General features: G+C 57.5%; 2 protein-coding genes across 3 annotated transcripts in view; both read right to left on the reverse strand.

The window, feature by feature from the left end:
- Positions 1-569: 569 nt before the first annotated feature.
- Positions 570-3,598, reverse strand: F2RL3 (F2R like thrombin or trypsin receptor 3). Its single transcript, XM_033196484.1, has 2 exons — positions 3,299-3,598; positions 570-3,026 (listed from the first exon to the last, which is right to left on the reverse strand). Exons 1-2 carry the CDS (start codon positions 3,405-3,407, stop codon positions 1,978-1,980), a joined length of 1,158 nt encoding a protein of 385 aa, XP_033052375.1. The 5' UTR covers positions 3,408-3,598; the 3' UTR covers positions 570-1,977.
- Positions 3,599-10,752: 7,154 nt separating this feature from the next.
- Positions 10,753-22,285, reverse strand: part of SIN3B (SIN3 transcription regulator family member B) — a 50,311-nt gene continuing 38,778 nt past the window's right edge. For both annotated transcript variants that reach the window (XM_033200169.1, XM_033200168.1), the window contains 7 exons: positions 20,062-20,677; positions 18,743-18,912; positions 14,845-15,018; positions 14,495-14,587; positions 13,439-13,533; positions 12,681-12,888; positions 10,753-12,575 (listed from right to left, as the gene is read on the reverse strand). In XM_033200169.1, the coding sequence (XP_033056060.1) occupies positions 12,345-12,575; positions 12,681-12,888; positions 13,439-13,533; positions 14,495-14,587; positions 14,845-15,018; positions 18,743-18,912; positions 20,062-20,677 (1,587 nt within the window). In that variant the 3' untranslated portion in view covers positions 10,753-12,344. The remainder of the gene's footprint in view (positions 12,576-12,680; positions 12,889-13,438; positions 13,534-14,494; positions 14,588-14,844; positions 15,019-18,742; positions 18,913-20,061; positions 20,678-22,285) is intronic.

Here is a 22,285-nt window from a genome sequence, read left to right on the forward strand (position 1 = left end):
CGTGCAAGGCTTACAGCCGGCTGCCAACATCCTGGCAGAGGGGAGTTCAAGGTCTGCAGTACCCAAACCCTCCAGCGCACACTGTCCACCCCCACCCCCATTGTCCCACCTTGTCCCTGGTGATATTGACAGAAAGTGAAAAGAAGGATCAGCCTGCAGGTGAGAGGAGGAAAAGCGAGGGTCCCCAGCAGCCAGGGGACAGCAGGAGTCTGAGCTATGCTAGCGATGGGTTTTGGGGAGCAGAGTTGGGGGTGCTATTCTGGTTGCTGAAGAGAAATCCCAAAGCCAGAAGCTGGTGGGCATGAGAATGGCCAACCAGGCTCTGGGCCTGGTGGGGCCCCAGCATTGGGCACTGGGGATGGGGTGCCCTGAGCCTCCTGGGCAGGAACTTGCAGTGAGTTTCCGGGGAACGCAGCCCCAGCCCCAGCCCCATCTCAGACACCAGCACGTCGTGGGCTGCATCCAGTGTAGAAAGCCGAGCCAGAGAGGCTGCCAGGGCCCAGGAAGCAGTGTTTGATCCTGTTTCAGATTCCTGGGCTGCCCTGACAAAGCACCATGCACCAGGCAGCTTAAAACAACGGGAGTTTATTATTTCACAGTTCTGCAGGCCAGAGTCCAAGGTCAAGGTGGCGCAGGGCTGGTTCCCTCCGGAAGCTGTGAGGGAGAGCTTGTCCCAGGCCTGTCTCATGGCTGCTGGTGGCTGCTGGCTGCACTTGGCGTCTTGGCATCCCTTAGTTTGTGTCCGTCCGCACCACTCCCATCTCTGGCTCTGTCGCCACGTGGCTTTCTTCTCTGTGTGTCTCTGTGTCCTCTTCTCTTCTTTTTTTTTTTTGGCGGGGGGGTGGGGGGGCACGGACAGAGTCGCTCTTTTGCCCAGGCTGGAGTGCAGTGGTACCATCTCAGCTGACCACAACCTCTGCCTCCCAGGTTCAAGTGAGTCTCCTGCCTCAGCCTCCCCAGTAGCTGGGACTACAGGTGCCCACCACCATGCCTGGCTAATTTTTGTATTTTTGTTAGAGATGGGGTTTCCCAATGTTGGCCAGGCTGGTCTTGAACTCCTGGCCTCAGGTGATCTGCCCAACTCGGCCTCCCAAAGTGCTGGGATTGCAGGTGTGAGCCACTGCACCCAGCTGTCTCTCATCTTCTTTTTTTAATTTTAGTTTGTTTATTTTTGAGACAAGGTCTTGCTCTGTTGCCCAGGCTGGAGTGCAGTGGTACAATCATAGCTGACAGCGACCACAACCTCCCAGGCTCAAGTGATCCTCCCGCCTGTGCCTCTTGAGTGGCTGGGACTATAGACGTCTGCATGCCACAATGCCTGGTTTGTTTAAAAAAAAAATTTTTTTTTTTTGTAGAGTTGGGATCCCTCTGTGTTGCCCAGGCTGGTCCCAAACTCCTGGCCTCAAGCAGTCCTCACATCTTGGCCTCCCAGAATGCTGAGATTATAGGCGTGAGGCACCACACCTGGCCATCTCTTTTCGTCTTTTAAAAATTGAATTAAATTGATTAATTTAGAGACAGCGTCTCACTCTGTCACGCAGGTTGGAGTCCAGTGGTGCATTCTCGGCTCACTGCAACCTCTGCCTCCCAGGTTCAAGTGATCCTCCTGCCTCAGCCTCCTGAGTAGCTAGGATTACAGGCACCCGCCACCACGCCCAGCTAATTTTCATATTTTTGGTAGAGAGAGAGTTTTACCATGTTGCTCAGGCTGGTGTTGAACCCCTGGGCTGAAGTGATCCATCCGCCTTGGCCCCCAAAGTGCTGGGATTTCAGGCGTGAGCCACCAGGCCTGGCTTCTTATCTTATGAGGACACCACCCACACTGGATGTAAGGCCCACCCTTCTCCAAAGTGACCTCCACTAGTGACAGTTGTAATGACCCTATTTCCAAATAAAGTCACATTCTGAGGTCCCGAGAAGGACATGAAGTAGGGGAAGGGACTCTGGTCGACCCAGTATGGCCTTCCCCACTTTGCGTCACTGGAGCAAAGAGGAGTGGGTGCCCATGCCCTGGCTGCCCCCTTCCACAGAGGCCTTGGAGGCCACGGTGTTCCCTGGCGACCGTCGGAAGAGCCCCACCCGCACCTTGTCCCTGAACTCAGCCGACACGTAGTAGTAGACAAAGGGATCCACGCAGCTGTTGAGGGTACTCAGTGCCAGGCTAGGCACGTAGGTGCCGTAGAGGTTGCCCCAGGCGCTGGGGCTTGGGTCCGAGTAATGCAGCAGCAGCAGCAGGTTGCTGGGCACGAAGAAGGCCACGGCGGAGGCCAGCACCACCGCGGTCAGCCTCAGCGCGTGGCCATAGCGCCGGCCGCTGGCCGCCAGCGTGCGCAGGGTGGCCCCGTAGCACAACAGCATGGCCAGCAGGGGCAGGAAACAGCCCAGCAGCGCCAGGCAGGTGAAGGCCGGTTGCCAGTGGGAGGCCTGTGCATCCAGGGGCAGCACATCATGGCAGAGCACGTGATCGGAGCGCGCCAGCCTGAAGGTCTGCCGCTGCAGTGTCAGGGGCAGTGCCAGGGCGGCTGCCATGAGCCAGGCAGCCACGCAGAGTCCAAGCGCCAGGCGCCGGCCACGCAGGGTGCGGGCCCGCAGTGGGTGCACCAGGGCCAGGTAGCGGTCCAGGCTGATAGCAGCCAGCAGCAGCACGGAGCCATACATGTGGCCGTAGAGTGCGGCCGTGGCCAGGCGGCAGGCGGCCTCCCCAAAGGGCCAGCGCTGGCCACGCAGGTGGTAGGCAACCCGCGGGGGCAGCGCCAGGGCCAGCAGGAGGTCAGCGGCTGCCAGGTTCATCAGTAGCATGGTGGAGGGCAGTCGAGGTGCCTGTGTGGCCAGTACCCACAGGGCTAGCCCATTGGCCGGCAGCCCCACCGCCAGGACCAGCCCATAGAGGGCGGGCACCAGCCTGGTAGGCACCCAGCCCAGAAGCAGTGCCCGTGAGCTGTCCGGGAGCTCTAGGATGTCACTGTCATTAGCACAGACTTGGCCTGGGTAGCCGCGGGGGGCCGGCAGGATTGAGGGCGTACTGTCTGTGGGAGAGAGGGGATGTTGGTCAGCCCTGCCTCGGCGGGTGACAAGCAGCAGCAGGGAGGGAGGTGCTCAGAGCCTGGGATCTGCCCTGGTGGGAAACAGCTGGACATGACACTCAAGGGAATAGCCCAGCCCTGTGGGGTCAGGGACAGGATGCAGGGTGGGCTGGGCTGAAGCCCCAACTTCCCAGCCTCCCCCTCCCCAGCTCCGGGCCCCCAACTCCATCACTTGTGTAAGCCCATCTCTGCACCCCAAGTCCAGGAGCACTCACCATCGCCGCCTCCGGTGCTCCCACCCTCGTCATAGACGCTGGGGGTCTGGGTGCCGCCAGACAGGCTGAACCCCAGCACCAGGGGCCACAGGAGCAGTCGCCCCCACATGACTGCACTCAGGCTGCTTTGGGCTGTGGCCTTAGGCTTTCTGCCTCGCTGGACCCTGAGCCCTAGCTTCTGGAGCCTGGGTGGATGAGCAGATCATGCCAGGGGAGATAAACCGGGAAGGCTGCCCCTGCCCCTGCAGACTCACCAGGGCCGCTCGCCAGCCAGCCCGTGGGAGGACTGGAGTGTGGGTTATGGAGGCCAGGGTGCCCCAGCTTGCTGTGTCCAGCTGTGGCACCTCCCAAGCACCCAGGTGCCAGGCTAGCAAGATGTAAAAGGGGTCCCAGCTATAGCCAGCACCCCCAGTCCCTGGCCAGCCCAGGAAGCATCTGTGACTCAAGTGGCCACTTCCTACCAGCTGGTCACATCTGTAGCCACTGTTCTCATGACAGCCCTGTCCTCACCCCAATCCCCACGCCCATCAAGGGCTCTGGGCCCTTCCTGAAGTCACGCCCCCACTTCCTATCTCTGGTGAGCAGGAATAGAAGAGCCCTGCTAGGCCGGGCGCGGTGGCTCACGCCTCATCCCAGCACTTTGGGAGGCCAAGGCAGGCAAATCACCTGAGGTTGGGAGTTTGAGACCAGCCTGACCAACATGGAGAAACCTCATCTCCACTAAAAATGCGAAATTAGCCGGGCCTGGTGGCATATGCCTGTAATCCCAGCTACTCTGGAGGCTGAGGCAGGAGAATTGCTTGAAGTAGGGAGACGGCGGTTGCAGTGAGCCGAGATCGTGCCATTGCACTCCAGCCTGGGCAACAAGAGTGAAACTCCGTCTCAAAAAAAAAAAAAAAAAAAAAAGCCCTGTTCTGCTTCCCTGGGTCAGAGGTCAGAGGTCACAGCAGGCAAGCCACACACCTTCCCTGGGTCAGAGGTCAGAGGTCACAGCAGGCGAGCCACACACCTTCCCTGGGTCAGAGGTCAGAGGTCACAGCAGGCGAGCCACACACCTTCCCTGGGTCAGAGGTCACAGCAGGTGAGCCACACACCCTGAAGTGCCCCCCGTCCTTGGCAGGTGCTGTCCCCGGCATGGCTGTCTCCCTTACAGCTGCCCGTGTGTTCCCTGGGCAAGAGCGAAGCAAGGCCCTTATACAGGGGTGCCTTGTGAGTGTGTGGTCAGCCGAGGATAGCTGAAGCGCTCTCGAGGTTCAGCCAGAGTCCCTGACGCTGGGCTCGTGCTGCTCTGGGGTTCTGAGGGGACCCTCGCTATTACCCTCTGGGTGGTGCCCATCCTTGGGGTTTTTTTGTTTTTTTGTTTTTTTGACGAGTCTTGCTCTGTCACGCAGGCTGGAGTGCAGTGGCAGAATCTTGGCTCACTGTAACCTCCACCTCGTGGGTTCAAGCAATTCTCCCACCTCAGCCTCCTGAGTAGCAGGGACTACAGGCGTCTGCCACCAAGCCCAGCTAACTTTTGTATTTTTATTAGAGACGGGGTTTTGCCGTGTTGGCCAGGCTGGTCTCGAACTCCTGACCTCAGGTGATCTGTCCACCTCGGCCTCCCAAAGTGCTGAGATGACAAGCATGGGCCACTGGACCCAGCCCCATCCTTGTTTTTTTGTTGTTTTCCTTTTTTTTTTTTTTTTTTGATGAGTCTGGCTCTGTCACCCAGCTTAGAGTGCAGTGGCTCGATCTAGGCTCACTGCAAACTGTGCCTCCTGGGTTCAAGCGATGCTCCTGCCTCAGCCTCCCATGTAGCTGGGACTATAGGCGCGTACCACCACGCCCAGCTAATTTTTGTATTTTTAGTAGAGATGGGGTTTCACCATGTTGGCCAGGTTAGTCTCGAACTCCTGACCTCAGGCAATCCATCTGCCTCGGTCTCCCAGTGTTGGAATTACAGGCATGAGCCACTGTGCCTGGCCCTAGCCTTGGTTCTTGAAGCACCTCTGCTCCTGTCCTGGCCCACCACAGCCTGGGGCCCCAGGTGCAGTGACAGGGGACCCTGAGTGAGGTGATCAGGTTGGAGGGTCCCTGAGCCAGCCTCCAGGGTGGCCTCCCTTCTCTAACCCCAGCACATCCCCACTCCTGGGCACCATCAGATGGGGGCTCATTGTGCAGATGAAGAAACTGAAGCTCAGGGGGTACCCCTTTCCTCTCCTGCACAAGGTCCCTCAATGTCCCTCCCTGCCTCAGAGAGGCCTCAACCTGTCATGCCCTGGGGGAGTCCAGTATGGGTGGTTCTGGCCTCAGTGTGCTCAGGGCTGGGCTACAGGGGATGGGGGATAGGGGTTGGGGGGTTCTGGGAGCAGGAGGGCCTAGTTAGGGGCCATGAAGGTTGGGGAAGATAAAAGGAACTAGGGATTGGGGAGGGAGGGGTCCAATGTGGCCGTTTCCTGCCTGGGGAAGCCCTAATCTCATCATGCACTTGAGCACTTGGGGACCAGCCAGGAAGTGACTGAGCAGAGTCCTGGACAGAGTCAACGCCCAGCTCTAGGAGGAGACACCGAAGCCCAGAGAAGGTCTAGCCGGGGCAGGGTCTCAGAGACCTTGCTCCTGTTTCTGGGCAGTTTCCACAGCCACCGATGACAAAATCAGCTTCACGTCAATGACTTGGGGAAAGAGGTGTCTGAGGACACCTTCCGCACATGGGAAACCCACGCCTGGGCTCCCCCCTCCATTGTCTTCCCTGTGAGCTGAGCGGGAAGCTGTGCAGGGAGGCTGGACACGCCGGCAGTTCGGCCATGCTGGGGCAGGGTGGTTTGGAGATGATGCATCAAAATAGTGATGCACGGCCGGGCACAATGGCTCACGCCTGTAATCCTAGCAGTTTGGGAGGCCGAGGTGGGCGGATCACGAGTTCAAGAGATCGAGACCATCCTGGCCAACATGGTGAAAACCTGTCTCTACTAAAAATACAAAAATTAGCCAGGCATGGTGGCACACGCCTGTAGTCCTAGCTCCTCAGGAGGCTGAGGCAGGAGAATTGCTTGAACCCAGGACGCAGAGGTTGCAGTGAGCTGAGATCACACCACTGGCACTCCAGCCTGAGAAACAGAGTGAGACTCCGACTCAAAAAAAAAAAAAAAAAACCCAGGTGCAGTGGCTCACACCTATAATCCCAGCATTTGGGAGGCTAAAGGGGGGCAGATCACCTGAGGTCAGGAGTTCGAGACCAGCCTGACCAACATGGAGAAACCCCATCTCTAGTAAATATACGAAATTAGCCAGGTGTGGTGGCACATGCCTGTAATCCCAGCTACTCAGGAGGTTGAGGCAGGAGAATCACTTGAACATGGGAGGCGGAGGTTGCAGTGAGTCGAGATTGCGCCACTGCACTCCAGCCTGGACAATGAGAGTGAACCTCTGTCTCAAAAAAAAAAAAAAAAGTGACGCACATGCCCTTACACTCAAGGGTTCCATGTCTAGGAATTTCTGCCAGACACACACACAGGAAGACGTCCTTGGGAGGATATCCACACAGCAGCGCAGAGCAGGGAGGTGCCCGCCAACAGCCCCTTCCCGGGAACAACACGGTGGCAGCATGGGCTGTCGGGGGAACCCCAGCAAGCAAAGGTGATGATGACATTGCCCCGTCAGGCACAAGCTGTACCCGGATGGCCCAGGTACTTCCCAGAGGATGCTGGGCGCAACAGCTTTGGAGGAGAGGAAACCATGTGTCTGTCTTGTACTGCTGGAATTTTCTGTACACTGTGTTACTTTCCATAAAAACTTTTTTTTTTTTTTTTTTTCTTAAGACGGAGTCTCGATCTGTCGCCCAGGCTGCAGTGCAATGGTGCAATCTCAGCTCACTGCAACCTCTGCTTCCTGGATTTGAGCAATTCTCCTGCCTCAGCCTCCCCAGCAGCTGGGATTACAGGTGCCTGCCACTATGCCTGGCTAATTTTTTTGTATTTTTAGTAGAGGCGGGGTTTCATCATGTTGTCCAGGCTGGTCTCAAACTCCTGACCTCAGGTGATCCACCCGCCTCAACCTCTCGAAGTGCTAGGATTACTGGCATGAGCCACCACGCCCGGCCAAAATTTATTTATTTATTTATTTGTTTATTTATTTAGAGATGGAGGTTCCCTCTTGTTGCCCAGGCTGAAGGTGCAATGGTGCTATTTTGGCTCACTGCAACCTCTGCTTCCTGGATTCAAGCGATTCTCCTCCTTCAGCCTCCTGAGCAGCTAGGATTACAGGTGCCCGCCACCATGCCTGGCTAATTTTGTATATTTAGTAGAAATGTCTTAGATTTTGAGGAAAACTGGAATTGTAACTTGGGTTTTGGTTACTTTATGACCTTGCAGCGGCATGGCAAGAGACAGGATCTCACAGGACTTTACAAAGTATGTTCACAAGGAATTGGAATTGGGAGCATAGATAAGGTCTGCTGGTCACAGAAAAACGGCAGTTGACATTCCTTTTAGTTTTAGGGGAGGGCGAAGGGAGAGAGGGAGAGTTTGCGTGCTGGTGAATATGGCTGCAGATATCTGTGTGCAGGTTTTTGTGTGGACCCAAGTTTCCAGTTCCTTTGGGCAAATACAAAGGAACACAATTGCTAGATGGTATTCAGTTTGCTGTTTGGAGTAGTCGGCCTCATTCTCAGCAAGTGACAACATCAGGCAGGAAGCACTGGTTCTATGTTGCAAAAGCCAGTGAGACAAACACCTCAGTAGCAACAGAATAAATGCTCCTGGGGCCCCACTGGAAGCCCCTGTCCCAGCGCCCTCTGTCAGCATCACATGTGGTGTTGTAGAAACAGGAGGAAAAGAGAGACCTTGGGGTGTATACAGGAGGATCTTTATTGAGTGCACTCAGACCCACCAGACTCAACATCTAAAAACTGGGCCTAGAGGACGGGCGCAGTGGGTCACGCCTGTAATCCCAGCACTTTGGGATTACAGGTCGAGGCAGACGGATCATGAGGTCAGGAGATCGAGACCATCCTGATTAACACAGTGAAACCCCGTCTCTACTGAAAATACAAAAAAAAAAAAAAAAATCAGCCAGGTGCAGTGGCGGGTGCCTGTAGTCCCAGCTACTCGGGAGGCTGAGGCAGGAGAATGGCGTGAACGCGGGAGGTGGAGCTTGCAGTGAGCCAAGATTGCACCACTGCACTCCAGCCTGGGCGACAGAGCGAGACTCCATCTCAAAAAAAATAAATAAAATAAAAACTGGGCCTAGAATAAAGACAGCACCTGACTTTTACACGCACTTTAAAAACGGGGTGGGTTAGCTTCAAGCAGGCTTACAGTGGTGTGAAAGCAGGGATACAGAGGCAGGACAAAGACAGTTCCTCAAATTGTAACAGGTTCATAACTCAGGATTACACATGACTCTTGCTATGCAACCCAGATGGCCATTATCTAGGTTTGCCCTAGTGCCTAGCATGGCTTATTCCACGGCCATCACTGTGGCACACAGGTGGCTATATCTCAGGCCTGCTCACATGGTTTATGACCTTCACTGCTTAGATAGAATACTTGAAGTCACTAGTTACAGAGAACAGGAATCTATAAACTCATACCCTAAAACAAAGGAAAACCTTTTTTTCTTCTCCCTGTTGAGGGAGTGCTGGGAGAGGCTCCAGAGCACATTCCTTTGTGTCTTGGCTTCTTAGTATTATTAAGACTTTTCCTCGGTCTGGGCTGTGCCCGTTGCTGCCTCTGGGACAAGTCAGCCTAATACAGGAAAGATTAATTCTCTTTTTAATTTTTTCTTTAATTTCCCCCCTCAGTAGGGGTTCCTGAGACCCTCAGCCACCTCCACATACTTGAAGGAGGTGGGAGGGGAAGTGCTGGACATACAGCGGCTTTATGAACGCTGCTGTTCCATCTCCGGGTAATGAACATGGCTCACAGCCACACACCTCTATGACGTCGCCTCTCCGTGGGTCAGGGGTCCGGCCTGGCAGGTTGGGCCCTTGGTTCAGGGTCAAATGAGGCAGAGATCAAGGTGTCAGCTGGGCTGTGTCCTTATCTGCTGCTCGGGGGCCTTTTCTGGGCTCAGGTGGACTTGGGCAGAATTTGGGTCCTGGTGGTAGTGATGGCTCTGAGGTCCCACTTGGCTCTTGGAGGCCACTCTCTGTCCCTTGCCATGGGGTCCCCTCCCCAGCACAGTGGAGACATCTTCAGGGCCAGCGAGGGACCCCTCTCATCTCATGTCATATCACCTTGTCAAGGTCACAGGCCCTGCCTACTTGAGGGCAGTGGACCCCTCAGGGTGGGGCCACCTTGGAGATCTGCTCTTTGTTCGCTCTCCTGGTACAAGCACAGCCTTTTCCAGTCCCTGCAGCACTTCTGACCAAGGAAAGCCAGTCTGGGGGCCCAGAGAGGACCCTGGGCATCCCCAGCTGTGGAACTGAGGCAGAAGCACACAGGGCAGCCTCCAGTCTGGCTTGCCACACTCCCCGGGAGCCCTGACCCTCTGGTGGGGGTCAGAACTGCCAGGGAAGCTCGGGTGTGCAGGGAGCACATGGGTCCTTGGGAGGCAGCTATGGCCCCTCAGGGAGGTTGAGGACAGTCCCTGCAGAGGATGGAGGCGCCCATACTGAAGGGGAGGGGCTGGCCACTTCTGCCTCGGAACCCTCTAGGCATGTCAGCCAGGGGGCATAGTAGAGCTGGGGGCTTCTGCTATCCGGAGGCAGGTGTGGGGCCTGGGACACAGACACAGGGCAGGAGATGAGGAGAACATGATGGTGAAAGCCAGGAGGTGGGTGGGCCCCAGGGAGTATGGAGGGTAGTCGTGTGGGGCCGGTGGACAGGCGCAGGCCTAGATGGACAGGTTGGGCATGGGAAGCTTAGAGAAAACACCACGATCGGTGGCTCAAGCCTGTAATCCCAGCACTTTGGGAGGCCGAGACGGGCGGATCACGAGGTCAGGAGATCGAGACCATCCTGGCTACTACGGTGAAACCCCGTCTCTACTAAAAAATACAAAAAACTAGCCGGGCGATGAGGCGGGCGCCTGTAGTCCCAGCTACTCGGGAGGCTGAGGCAGGAGAATGGCGTGAACCCAGGAGGCGGAGCTTGCAGTGAGCTGAGATCCGGCCACTGCACTCCAGCCTGGGAGGCAGAGCAAGACTCCGTCTCAAAAAAAAAAAAAAAAAAAAAAAAAAGAGAAAACACCACGATCTTTAAATTGGGTTCTGCATGAGATACTCGGGTGAAGGAGACCCTTCTAATTCCCACTAAATGTGCATATGGAGCTGGGAAAGAATATTCTAGAAGACACTCCCATGTCGTGGTGGTGCAGGTGCAGGGTGTGAGATGATCTTGGTTCGAGGTGGGCTTCAACTCCCCTGGGCCCGGGTGGGAGCCACCCCTTGCTCCCATGGGTCCCGCCCACTGACCTGGTGGCAGGAAGTGAGCAAGGCTCTCGCAGGAAGAGACCAACATAACCTCATGGCATGATGTCAATATTCAATTTTTAACTTTAATGTGCAAATAAATAGAAAAGGAAAACTACATTCAAAACAGCTGCAAAGGAAGGACAAGCCCCAGAACAGAAATTCCTCAAGAACGGAAAAGAGGCGCTCCCTAGAAGCATGCGGGGATGGGAATACCGAAAGGAGGGGCTCGGCAGGGTCTCCGGCTGCACCCAGCGCCCACGTGGCTCTGCCCGAGACGACCGTGAGCCTGGTGCAGGAATCCTGATGGCAAGTTCCCTTCTTAGAAAACCAGTACGCATACGAAGTGCCTGCGTGACACCTGGGGAGTGGGGGCGGGGATCCCAGGAGGACGGGTCAGCCTCGGAATCGCCCAGCCTGGAGTCAAAGGCGTCCGGAGCCTCCAGGTTCCACAGGGAACTTCTAGAAACGCATCTCCACTTCCTGGAAACTGGAGTCCAGCTGTTGCAGGACGGCAAGGGTGGCGGTTATTCTGGGCCCACTGGTGCACAGGGGCCAGGGCCAGGGGCTCTCCCAGTGGGGGGGAGAGAGGCCTGGAGAACCGATCCCCACCCCAGTCACTTGGGATTCTTGGCACTGAAAGCCTTGGATGCCTTCATGGGACAGTTGCCTCAGCCCCTCACAAAAGGATAATAGCGATCCCTGGAGTGGCTGTGTGGGTCCCGGGGTAGGCAGGCGGATGGGGCTCCTTGGGCAGTGGGTGGGACTGTCAGGGCAGCTCTCAGAGTTCCACAGAGGGAGATCTCAGCCCCAGGGAGCTGCGGGACTTGGCTGCTGCAGAAATAACAACCACTAAGAGCGAAAAGAAGAAATATCTGTGCGTGTATACACATACACCTAGGGTACCCACTGCATGAACACGACTGGGCCCGCCGCCCCACAGCGGGGTGGTGCCAGCTCTGCGGGAACACTTCTGCGGGAACGCTGGCTGGGGTCCCTCCCCTTGTGGGCCCAGAGTCCAGCTGCTGGAGTTGGGGTTGGGTGTCTTTTATCCAGAGTGGGGTCTCCCGAGGCACTGCCCACCTGCTCCAGGTCTTGACTTCAAAGTGGGATCCCAAAGGTTTGGCTAAAGGGTTCTTCTCACTTCCAAAGTGACTGAGGGCCTGAACACCAGCCGGGCAGAGCTGATGCCCAAACCCTCAGGTGACATTTCTGGCAGCTCTGAGAATATTCTGGAAGGACTCACTTTTCAAGCAAGCCTACCCAGGGCTCAACTCCTTCCTTGTCAGGGTCTCTTGGACATGGACCCCCTCCGAAGTGCAGGCCTCAGGAGGGCTGTCACCTGTGACTTTTCCAAGACACGGTAAGAACATAGGGCAGGGGCTACCCGCCTGCCAGGGATTTGGCACATGTGACGGACGGGGACGCAAACGTGATTGCTTGCTCCTCGGCCAGCACGTCCACCCGCCCCTGTGGTGGGGCTGAGCCCCAGGGCTCGGGTGCAGGTAGCTCAGGTTTGGCACACGGCAGGCCCACAGGAGACCGGGAGCGGCGTCCTGCCCTGGAGTGCGCTGTCCGGCAGCAGAGGGGCTGGGAGATGCCTCTCAGGTCGTTCAAGAAAACGGCCCTGACGCAACCAAGGCCGAGGGCACGTCAGGGTGAGGCCGGGCGGCGGCTGTACTGCACGCGGTAGCGGGTCACGGGCAGGCCGTGCACGTGCACCGTCTCACATAGCGTCTTGCAGGGTACCATGTCCTCGTCCTCCTCACCCATCAGCCAGTCCTGCACCAGGCTGGCCGCCTCCACTGTCACGTTGTCCTCCAGCCAGCGGCTGTGCCACTCCTCAAAGTGCTGGTGGTGGCGGAGCAGGACCAGGGGCTGCACCTGTTGGAGAGGCCGGTGTCAGGGCGGCTGAGGGCTGGACCCTCAGGGCCCCAGAACTTGGGGTGAGGAGGGGGGTGTAGGGGCAGCCCAGGCCTCCCCTGGCACCTGCTTGGCCCGGCAGAGGGTTCCGCGACGGTACATGTAGTCCTCGGAGTTCACGATGAACACCATCTTGTGGGTGCTGAGCTTGAAGCGGCAGTCCACGTCGCAGGCACTCTCCACGCCCACCAGCCGCTTCCAGGAGCTCCTGGCCTCACCGCGCAGGGCCCGCGCCTGCTCGCTCTGCCACCGGCGGCGGAACTTCTTGAGGTTCCTGGGGGCGAGAGGAGGTGGAATGGACTCTGGCTCGCTCTCGGCGTCGTGGGAGGAGGATCTGCGGGCTGGGAAGCCCCCAGGCCTGGGACCACCCGAAGATGTGCTACCTCCCAGGGGCCCACAGAAAAGCAAATGGAAACAACGAGAAACGCCTCCAGATCCGAACACCACCAGCGGCCTCCGCTGGTCCCAGAGGCGCCATCCTAGCCCAACCGGAGTTGGTCCAGGGTCCTGCCACAGCCGCCCACCTCTGGCCTGGCCCCACCAGCTCTGGCAGCGTCTCCCTTCAGGCCGGGCATCCACTCTTCTGCCCACTGTCACATTGTGGGGTTGGCCCCTCTCCTCGTACCCCTCACCGTCCTGGGGTTACTAATCCCTCCTCTGCAAACCACAAGCCTCAAAAGGGCAGGGCCCACCTCAGCACACAGCAGGTGCCTACTAAGTGCTCCCAGCCAGAGAATGTGCCATGGTCCAGCCCCCGTCAGGACAAAGGGGACACTCCCTGGGCCCACAGGAAGGAACGGGGCATGCATCTCAGGGCCTCTCACCTCTGCAGGAACACGGGTTTCAGGAGGAAGCCCTCGGTGGGTGAGCTGGATGCGCCCTCGGTCCCGACATACTGCTCCACGTACCGAGCCAGGTGCTGAAGACAGGGAGAGACACAGCCCGTGACGCCCCCACAGCAGGGCCATGGCCACTCTCACTCTAGACCCTGAGTTCAGGAGCTCACAGGGCTTCTGTGCCCCCTATTCCCAGAGCATGAGGAGCGCCGCTGCGGAGGACTCCGATCCCTGACAGAGACCCCCCCAGACTATAGCTCTCAACAGAGGACCCAGAGACAGTGGGACTCCCACAAACAGGCCACAGTGAGGGGTGCCAGAAGCCCCCAGAAGCTGGAAGAGCAGGAAGGATCTGTCCCAGAACCTTTGGCGGGAGCATGGCCTGGCCCACACTGTGGCTGTGGACCTGCTGACCCCCAGGACGTTGAGGGAATAGACTTCTGTTGTTTGAAGTCATGTGGTTTGTGGTCACTGCGGTGGCAGCCCCAGGAAATGAATGGAGTTGGCCAGCTGAGTAATGTGCACACACACTGGACCCGCCGGCAGGTGCCGGGAGCTGCAGGCCCCAGTGACCACCCTGGGGACGCACACGGGTCAATGCTTCACTGTCACCAGGATGCAGGAGGTGAGCAGGAAACATCTGTCCCCACAAAAATCGTGACTGGGAGCTGGGGCCAGGTGGCTCCTCTGCTGGGGATTAGGATCAGGATGCAGCCCTGACACAGGAGGTGCACAGGTCAGCCACAGGGATGCCCTGCATGGGAGTCAGGGGCCAGGGAGAGGTGGCCTGGCTCCCCTCCTGCCCTGGGACGCACCTGCTGGCTCAGGAGGAGTGCTCTGCTCTTTGGAGAGGGGGCACAGAAGAGAGTGGGGGGGAGCAGGGAGGGAGGCAACCCCACCCACCAGGCCTCAAGGAGAGCCTGCTGCCTGCAGAGGGAGGATCTCTGGATGCTGCGCAGCCTGCGCTTGGCTGGTGGGAGCCACATGCTGCTGCCCTCAGGCGCTCCCTGGTGTGCATGGCACGGACTGGGGCCAGGGCCTCACCTGGACCTCCACAGGGTCCTCCGTCTGGGCCTCCTCGGTGTCCAGGAGCTCGATGGTCATGATCACCTGCCCCTTGCGCTGCAGGAACATCACCTGGGGAGCAGGGACGCCGACAACCTCAACTGCTGGGACAGCCCAGCTGGCACAGCGCAGGCTCGCAAGGCCACCTGCCACCCGCCTTTGCCACCCTTCCAAAGCCCTGACGCTTCCTGCAGGTCAATGGTACCTCATGGGCTCTGCAGCAGGGCCGACGTCCCAGCCGCTGAACCAGGGTCCACCCAGGACCGGGTCCGGAGCTGAGTGAGTGGCCGGGCCTCCCGGCTTGTTCCCAGCCCCAGGCCTCCTCTCACCTTGAAGCAGTTCTCGTCGGCCATGCAGCGCTCGGCCTTCCACTGGTAGCTGGTCTCCCTGGCGGCGCGGACGCAGCGGGAGGACAGGTTCCCACCGGCAGCACCCCGCTTCTTCTCATTCAGGTAGAGCTCTACCACCTTCAGGCAGACGTCGTCGCTCACGAGGTGGTGCAACTGGCGGGAGGAAAGCAGGTGGTGCGGCCACCCTGCCCCCTGCAGGAGCCCCCATCTCACCCACAGAGGACGTTGGCAAAGGCCAGAAACAAGTCAGGATGGAGACTGCATGACACAGGGATGAAGACCAGCCTGACAGGCTGTGTGCAGGCCAGGGCAGACCAGACCAAAACCATACCAGACCAGACCAGACCAGACCAGACCAAACCAGACCAAGCCAGACCAGACCAAACCAAAACAGACCAGACCAGATCAAACCAGACCAAGCCAGACCAGACCAAACCAGACCAGACCAGACCAGATCAAAACCAGACCAGACCAGACCAAAACCAGACCACACCAAACCAAAACCAAACCAAAGCAGACCAGACCAGACCAAATCAAAACCAAACCAGACCAGACCAGATCAGACCAGACCAAAACCAGACCAGGCCAGACCAAACCAGACCAGACCAAATCAGACCAAACCAAAACCAAACCAAACCAAACCAGAGAAAAATCAGACCAGACCAAACCAAAACCAAACCAAACCAGACCAGATCAGACCAGACCAAACCAAAACCAAACCAAACCAGACCAGATCAGACCAAATCAGACCAAATCAAAACCAAACCAGACCAGACCAGATGAGACCAGACCAAATCAGACCAAAACCAAACCAAACCAACATCAGACCAGACCAAACCAGACCAAACCAAAACCCAACCAAACCAGACCAGACCAGATCAGACCAGACCATACTAAAACCAGACCAGACCAGGCCAGACCAGGTCAGACCAAAACTAGACCAGACCAGGCCAGACCAGACCAAAACTAGACCAGACCAGACCTGAACAAAACAGACCAGGCCAGATCAGACCAAGCCAGATCAGCAAACCCTGTGTGCATGTCAGAAACACATAGAAAAGACACTGAAAAAAAACGTTCCAAAGCAAACCCAGGAATGAGTGGAAGGTGGCGTGAGTGCAGGCTGTTCCTTTCCCCTAAATGCTTGCATGTGAATACACTGCTACTCCTTTCACCTTTGCACTGAAGAAGGAAGGAATGGAAACAGCAGGCGTTGTGGGGCAGACAAGGCTGGTGTGAAACACCCGCCTGCACAGCCCAGGCCCTGGTCAGGGGACCCCACTCCCTGGGGGTTCCGTGTGCAGCTTTGGTGAATGGATACAATGCCACCTGGACACGCACAGGTTTCAGACAGCACCTGGCACACAGCAGGTGCCCACTGAATGCCTACTGCTACTGCTAAAAAACAGCAATGCTAATTTTTAAGATAAAGGGAGGCAGAGTCCAGACATGGCCTCGAGGCAGGTTACAAACAGCATGGAGGGGCCTGCAGTGAGCACCTGGCCCAGTGAGCTACAGGTGGGGTTTGGTGAGGCCACAGCCAGGACAGCAGGGCAGCATGAGGCTCTGACTACGGCTCCAGCCAGACAGCCCATTTTCATTGCTTTGTTTTTAACAGGTTCTAGAGGAGATGTTTATGGAAGCGGGAGATTCTTTTAAAGCATTAATCAGTGCTTTCCATAAACCATCTGGTCCAATCTCCTGGTACCACAAGCAAGCCTGCTGTCCCCAAAGCCATGGCCCATAAGGGGTGCCCGGCCTGGGAGGGCAGATTGCCAGCCCCCTGGCATCCCCCTCATCGCTGCCCTAACACCGTGCGCTGGGCCCTGGGTGTCCTCTCTCCAGGCTGCCCCATGCGTGTCTCCCTCACCCGGGGAGCGGTCACTGCTGTAGATGGTGATGGGCAGGGACCTGTTTCAGGCACACAGAGGGAAAGTGGAGGAGGCTGAAGTGAAGGTGTCGGAACGCAGCTGTGGGTTTCACTAAGTCCTTGTGGCCAGATGTAGAAATCCTCCCAGTCACCAACAAGGCAGACTCGACGGAAACAGGCACGAACACCGCGGACAGCTTTCCAAGAGAAAAGACATCCCAACGGCCATGAAAGGACGAGGCCCCAACCACACACATGACCATCAGGGAAATTCAATGTGAGCCCACCGAGCTTCGAACAGCTCCCAGCTGATGGAGAGACGCCCCTAAGCCCCAGGGAGGACACGGAGTGCGGCCTGGCACAGCACTGATAGCAGTGACCCAGGAAACCGAACGTTTCCATCAGTAGGACACACCTCTCTCTGCCTTATCCCAAGGGCAGCAGCAGAAATGGACATGGACGGCCACGACACACACCCACGGGGCACCACCCGTGCCTGTCCTCAGGAGACAGGTGGACGCAGTGGGGGTCGTTCCTGGGAATCCTTGGCTGGTTGATCTCAACACAGGAATCTCACAGAATGACACTCCCAGGATGCAGCCGGGCACTGTGTGCTTCTGTTAACACATGGCTCAAGACCAGGGATCTACCTCTACCTCTGTGTAGAAATCAGGGTTGTGATGCCGGGTGCAGTGGCTCACACCTGCAATCCCAGCACTTTGGGAGGCAGAGGCAGGCGGATCACCTGAGGTCAGGAGTTCAAGACCAGCCTGGCCAACATGGTTAAACCCCTCCTCTACTAAAAATACAAAAATTAGCCGGGTGTGGTGGTAAGCACCTGGAATCCCAGCTACTTAAGAGGCTGAGGCAGGAGCATTGCTTGAAACCAGGAGGCAGAGGTTGCTGTGAGCTGAGATCATGCTATTGTACTCCAGCCTGGGTGACAAGAGCAAAACTCTGTCTCAAACAAAAAAAAAGAAGAAGAAGAAGAAATCAGGGTTGTGAGTGTCCGTGGGTGGCAGGTGGCTGGGTGGGGACACAGGGGCAGGGGTTCTTTGGATGAAAGCCCACCCATCTGTCCCCTTCAAATTTGGGGACTTTTCTGCGTGTGTATTTTACTTTCATCAAGCAGTCTTTAAAACCTGGAAGGAAACATCCTGTCTGAAATGCTGCTTGTGACTGTGTCTGGGTGGGAGAGTAATGGCATTATTTATTTTCCAGCTTTTTTCCCACTTTATGATGAACAGCCTTACTGGGTGACCAGGAAACGGAGGTCACCATGAACAATGATTCTGGCAGAAACAAGCAGGACCCATGTCCTGGAACCACACCCAGCCCGTCTGGGACGTCTGCTGTTGATGTTTACGTGACCGGTTTCCTTGCGTTGACATTCAGCGGGGGCCGGGTTTTTGCTGCTACTAAAACCAACGCGGATGAACACCACTGCTCCCACCCTCCCCCAGGATAAGTGGGTTAAAGTTTTTTCCATGTTGTCAATTTCTCCTCAAGAAAGGTTTGTCAACAGGAACTCAGAACAAAAACCTGTACACAAATACTCAGAGCAGTAGTGCTCACAATCTCCGTAAGGCAGCCACAGCCGAGATGGAGAAACGAAATGTAGCTACCCATGCAACTGAATACTACAGAGCCATAAAAAGGAATGAAGCACGAGGGAAATCCAGAGGCACAAAGCAGATGACTGGATGTCAGCGGCTCGGGGCAGGGGAATGGGGAGTGGCTGCTGATGGGGTGGGGTCTCCTTTTGGAAAGACGAAATGTTCTGAAACTAGACAGAGGTGGTGGTTGCACAATATTGTGAATGTACTAAATGTTACCAAACTGAACATCAAAATGGGTAATTTCACGTTATGCAAATTTTGCCTCGATTAAGAAAAAACAGGATAGGTTTGCTGTGCCGACCACGGGCCCCCTTCCCAGGTGGGAGTGAAATGGCAGCAGGGCCATTTTCAGCGTCCTCAGGGACGGCGCTGCCCCGGCCCGGCTCACCTGCCGCGCGATGTTCTGCACCAGCTTGTCCATGGTGAAGCCCACGTAGGCGTGGATGGTGAACATCTCGCGCAGGGTGTCCTCGTACTGTGTGGGGTCGATGCTGCCCTCCAGCAGGCTCCGCACCATGTCCAGGAAGGCTGGGTAGTACTCCTCCAGCTCCACTTCACCTGTGGAGACACACAGCTTCATCCATATTACTCCTGGAGTGCGCAAAGCCACGCAGGCCAAGCTCTGGCACCACAGAGCCCCAACAAATGCCCCGTGGGGCCCAGCAGCCCTCGCCCACCACCCCTGGGGCAAATCTGGGAATCACCAGGAAAGCGAAGTAGCTGGCGTTCACTGCCACCCTCCCTGAGGCTGCCTAATCTGGCCAGCAACCCGGGGATGGCACAGAGAGTGCTGTGGAGCCAGGCATGGTGGCCCGTGCCTGTAATCCCAGCGCTTTGGGAGGCCGAGGCAGCCGGATCACCTGAGTTCAAGAGTTTGAGCCCAGGTTGGCTACCATGGTGAAACCCTGTCTGTATTAAAAATACAAAAAATTGGGCCGGGCATGGTGCCTCACGCCTGTAATCCCATCACTTTGGGAGCCCGAGGCAGGTGGATCACAAGTTTAAGACCAGCCAGGCCAAGATAGTGAAACCCCATCTCCGCTAAAAATACAAAAAAAATTAGCCGGACATGGTGGCGGGCGCCTGTAATCCCAGCTACCCAGAGGCTGAGGCAGAGAATTGCTTGAACCTGGGAGGCAGAGGCTGCAGTGAGATCACACCACTGCACTCCAGCCTGGACGACAGAGCAAGACTCCATTTCAAAAAAGAAATACAAAAAATCAGCTGGGCATGGTGACGAGCGGCTGTAATCCCAGCTACTTGGAAGGCTAAGGCAGGAGAACCACTTGAACCCAGGATAGTGGAGGTTGTGGTGGGCCGAGATCCCGCCGCTATACTCCAGCCTGTGCAACAGCGCAAGACTCCATCTCAAAAAAAAAAGAAAGAAAGAAAAAACAAAGTAAAAGGGCCCTGTGGAGCTGGGCCGTGACGGCTCCACGAGAAGGCCCATGAGAAACAAAGGTTCCCCGGTCAGGAGAGGGTGCTACACCCAGGACAGGTGCCAGTGCCGGTGCAGCCTGGGTGAGGGGTACGTGAGACCTCTGTCTTATGCTTGCAACCTCCTGTTTGCAATTTCCCATCTGAAATCACAGAATTCTCTTAAAATGAAAAGCCAGGAAGAAAAGTAACAGGACATGTCAGATCATGAGCTGCGACCCAAACCCCAGGCATCCCCCCGGGGCCTCCCGGCAGGCTTCGGAGCCTTACTGGGCTGCTTCAGCCGCAGCTCCATGGCGGGGTCGCTGCCCTTCTCCCTGCGGCCCTCACACAGCAGCTTCTCCCGTTCCTTCTCGGTCCGATACTCCAGGAGCTGCTTCTGCGCCTGGCGGTAGATCTTCAGCAGCCTGGAGCACAGGGTCTGGTGCAGGCGCAGGAAGAAGTACCAGTTGTTGTTGGCAAAGAAGAGGCTGTAGACGTCGTCCAGAGGCTTGTGTGGCGGTGGGGGTGGCGGGGGTGGCTGCTCAGTGGCCGGGGCATCCCCGAAGGCCCCCTTCTCCTCTGGGGGGCTACTGTGGGGTCCTGGCGCCGGCTTCTTCCGTTCGCTGGGGTCTGTGCTCTGCCCCTGGGGGCTGTCCCGGTCCTCGTCGGCTGACTCCTCGGAGGCGCCCAGGTCCAGCTGCTGAGAGAAGAAGAGGCTGGGCACGAACTGGTGCAGCAGCTGGTGGATGGTGCCCTGGTCCTCCTTCTGGATGGCCGGCTGCCGCTTCACGTAGTAGCTGATGAGCGCTGCTGCGTCCTCCAGGATCTGTCGGTCCTCGTACACGAAGATGAGGTGTGGCTCGCTAGAGGGGGCACTGCGGCCCTCCGAGTGCTGCTCCTGGTGCTGTGGGGGAAAGGGCGGCCATGAGACGGAAAGCCACCCACCAACCAGAGGACCCCCCACGCCGGTTCACGAGTCGCTGTTAACTGGGTCACCAAGGTGGATGAGTGCTGCCCAGAGCAGGATGGGTGGCCAACATCGGTGAGAGGCAGGGCCTGGGGGCCGGGTCGCTTGCCTCAACCTCCTGTGCAGCCCCATGTGCCCCTGGTCCCCTCTCCAGAAGCAAGGCAGACCCAAGTCATCCCGGGACCCCAGTCGGAGGAGCCGAGAGGATTCTGAGATGTGGGGCAGGGTTCACAGGGGGTCTGACAGCGTCAAGCCTGGGTCTGTCGCTCAGCACAGCTCTAGGACAGAACGGGGCCCTGTGGCTCAGCATGGAGAAACCTCTGAGGCTGACCTCCTCCTACTGACAGCAACGGTGGCGCCTGACTCCAGCTTGACCGGGGCTGCCCATACCACGCTATTGATGAGGTCAAGGAGGCACAGGGTGAGCCGTGACCTCTCTGCCGCTGCCCTCCATCTACTACCCAGGAGGCCTGCAACTACTCACATCTGAAGCCCTGCACGCCCATTGTCACCAAGTTCCCACCTCCGCTGCTGTCACCCGCCAGCCCCTGCACGTGCTTGCTACAACCGTCATGTCACCAGCCCTCCCACCAGCTCCCACCAGCCCGCTCCAACCGTTCTCCTCACTGGGTCCAGGGCGATTTGGCCCACAGGAGCATGGTCACCTCAACTAACACTCCTCAGGCACTGCCCCTCAGAAGATGCCAGCCCTTGGGGTGCCCCTCCATAGCCCCTCCAGCCTCACGGCCCCCAAGCCCCTTCCTGCGACGCTTCAGGGCGCCGAGCTCCCTCCTGTGTGTGCAGAGCCTTTGCACATGCCCATTTGCTCTCACTCCCTGGAAAACCCTGTCCCAGGCTCACCCCTCCCCTCGGTCTTTATCCAGATCACGACTTTCATTCCCTCACACCGTCAAGACAATCACCCCTTCCTCCAGCCTCCCACACCACTGTCCTGGCACCCAGTGCCTCTGCTGGGCAGCCTCAACCCCTCAGGGAGGGAGGCAGGGAGGCAGACGCACTGGGGCTCTTGGGGAAGGTGAGCGTGGACGCTGCCTCTGCAGGCTCCCAGGGGAAGGACCAGGTCTCCCAGCAGCCTGAGGTTTCCCTTCCTCCTCCCCTGCAGGGCAGCGTAGAGGCTGGTGGGGCCAAGCACACTGAGCTGGTTCCTAGGAGTCTGCACGCTCAGCCCTGTTCCGGGCTCTTCCGTGTGGCCTCCGCCCTCTGACCGCTTCCTAAGTCCCCCAGGTCTCATTTACGGCATCAACACTGAGAATTCCTTTACAGCCCCTCTGCAGCACGGTCCCCACGTCTGTGACCCGTAACCATGCTTTGTAAACTGTGTGACGGAATGGGGGTCTGACTTTGGAACTCGTCAAGGACCTGCATGTGCAGAGATCTGTCAGGCCAGGGGGCCCACCTTGGTGCCCCTTGCCTCGTCAGCCCCAGCCCCAGGGAGGGACCCAGGAACGCGGGGTCTCATTGGTGGATTTCCAGGGCTACTTCATCATCTGCACTTTGCAGACACTACAGACCCACAGAACCTAC

The sequence above is a fragment of the Trachypithecus francoisi genome, unplaced genomic scaffold (assembly GCF_009764315.1).
Source record: "Trachypithecus francoisi isolate TF-2019V2 unplaced genomic scaffold, Tfra_2.0 Lachesis_group5, whole genome shotgun sequence".
NCBI lineage: Eukaryota > Metazoa > Chordata > Mammalia > Primates > Cercopithecidae > Trachypithecus > Trachypithecus francoisi.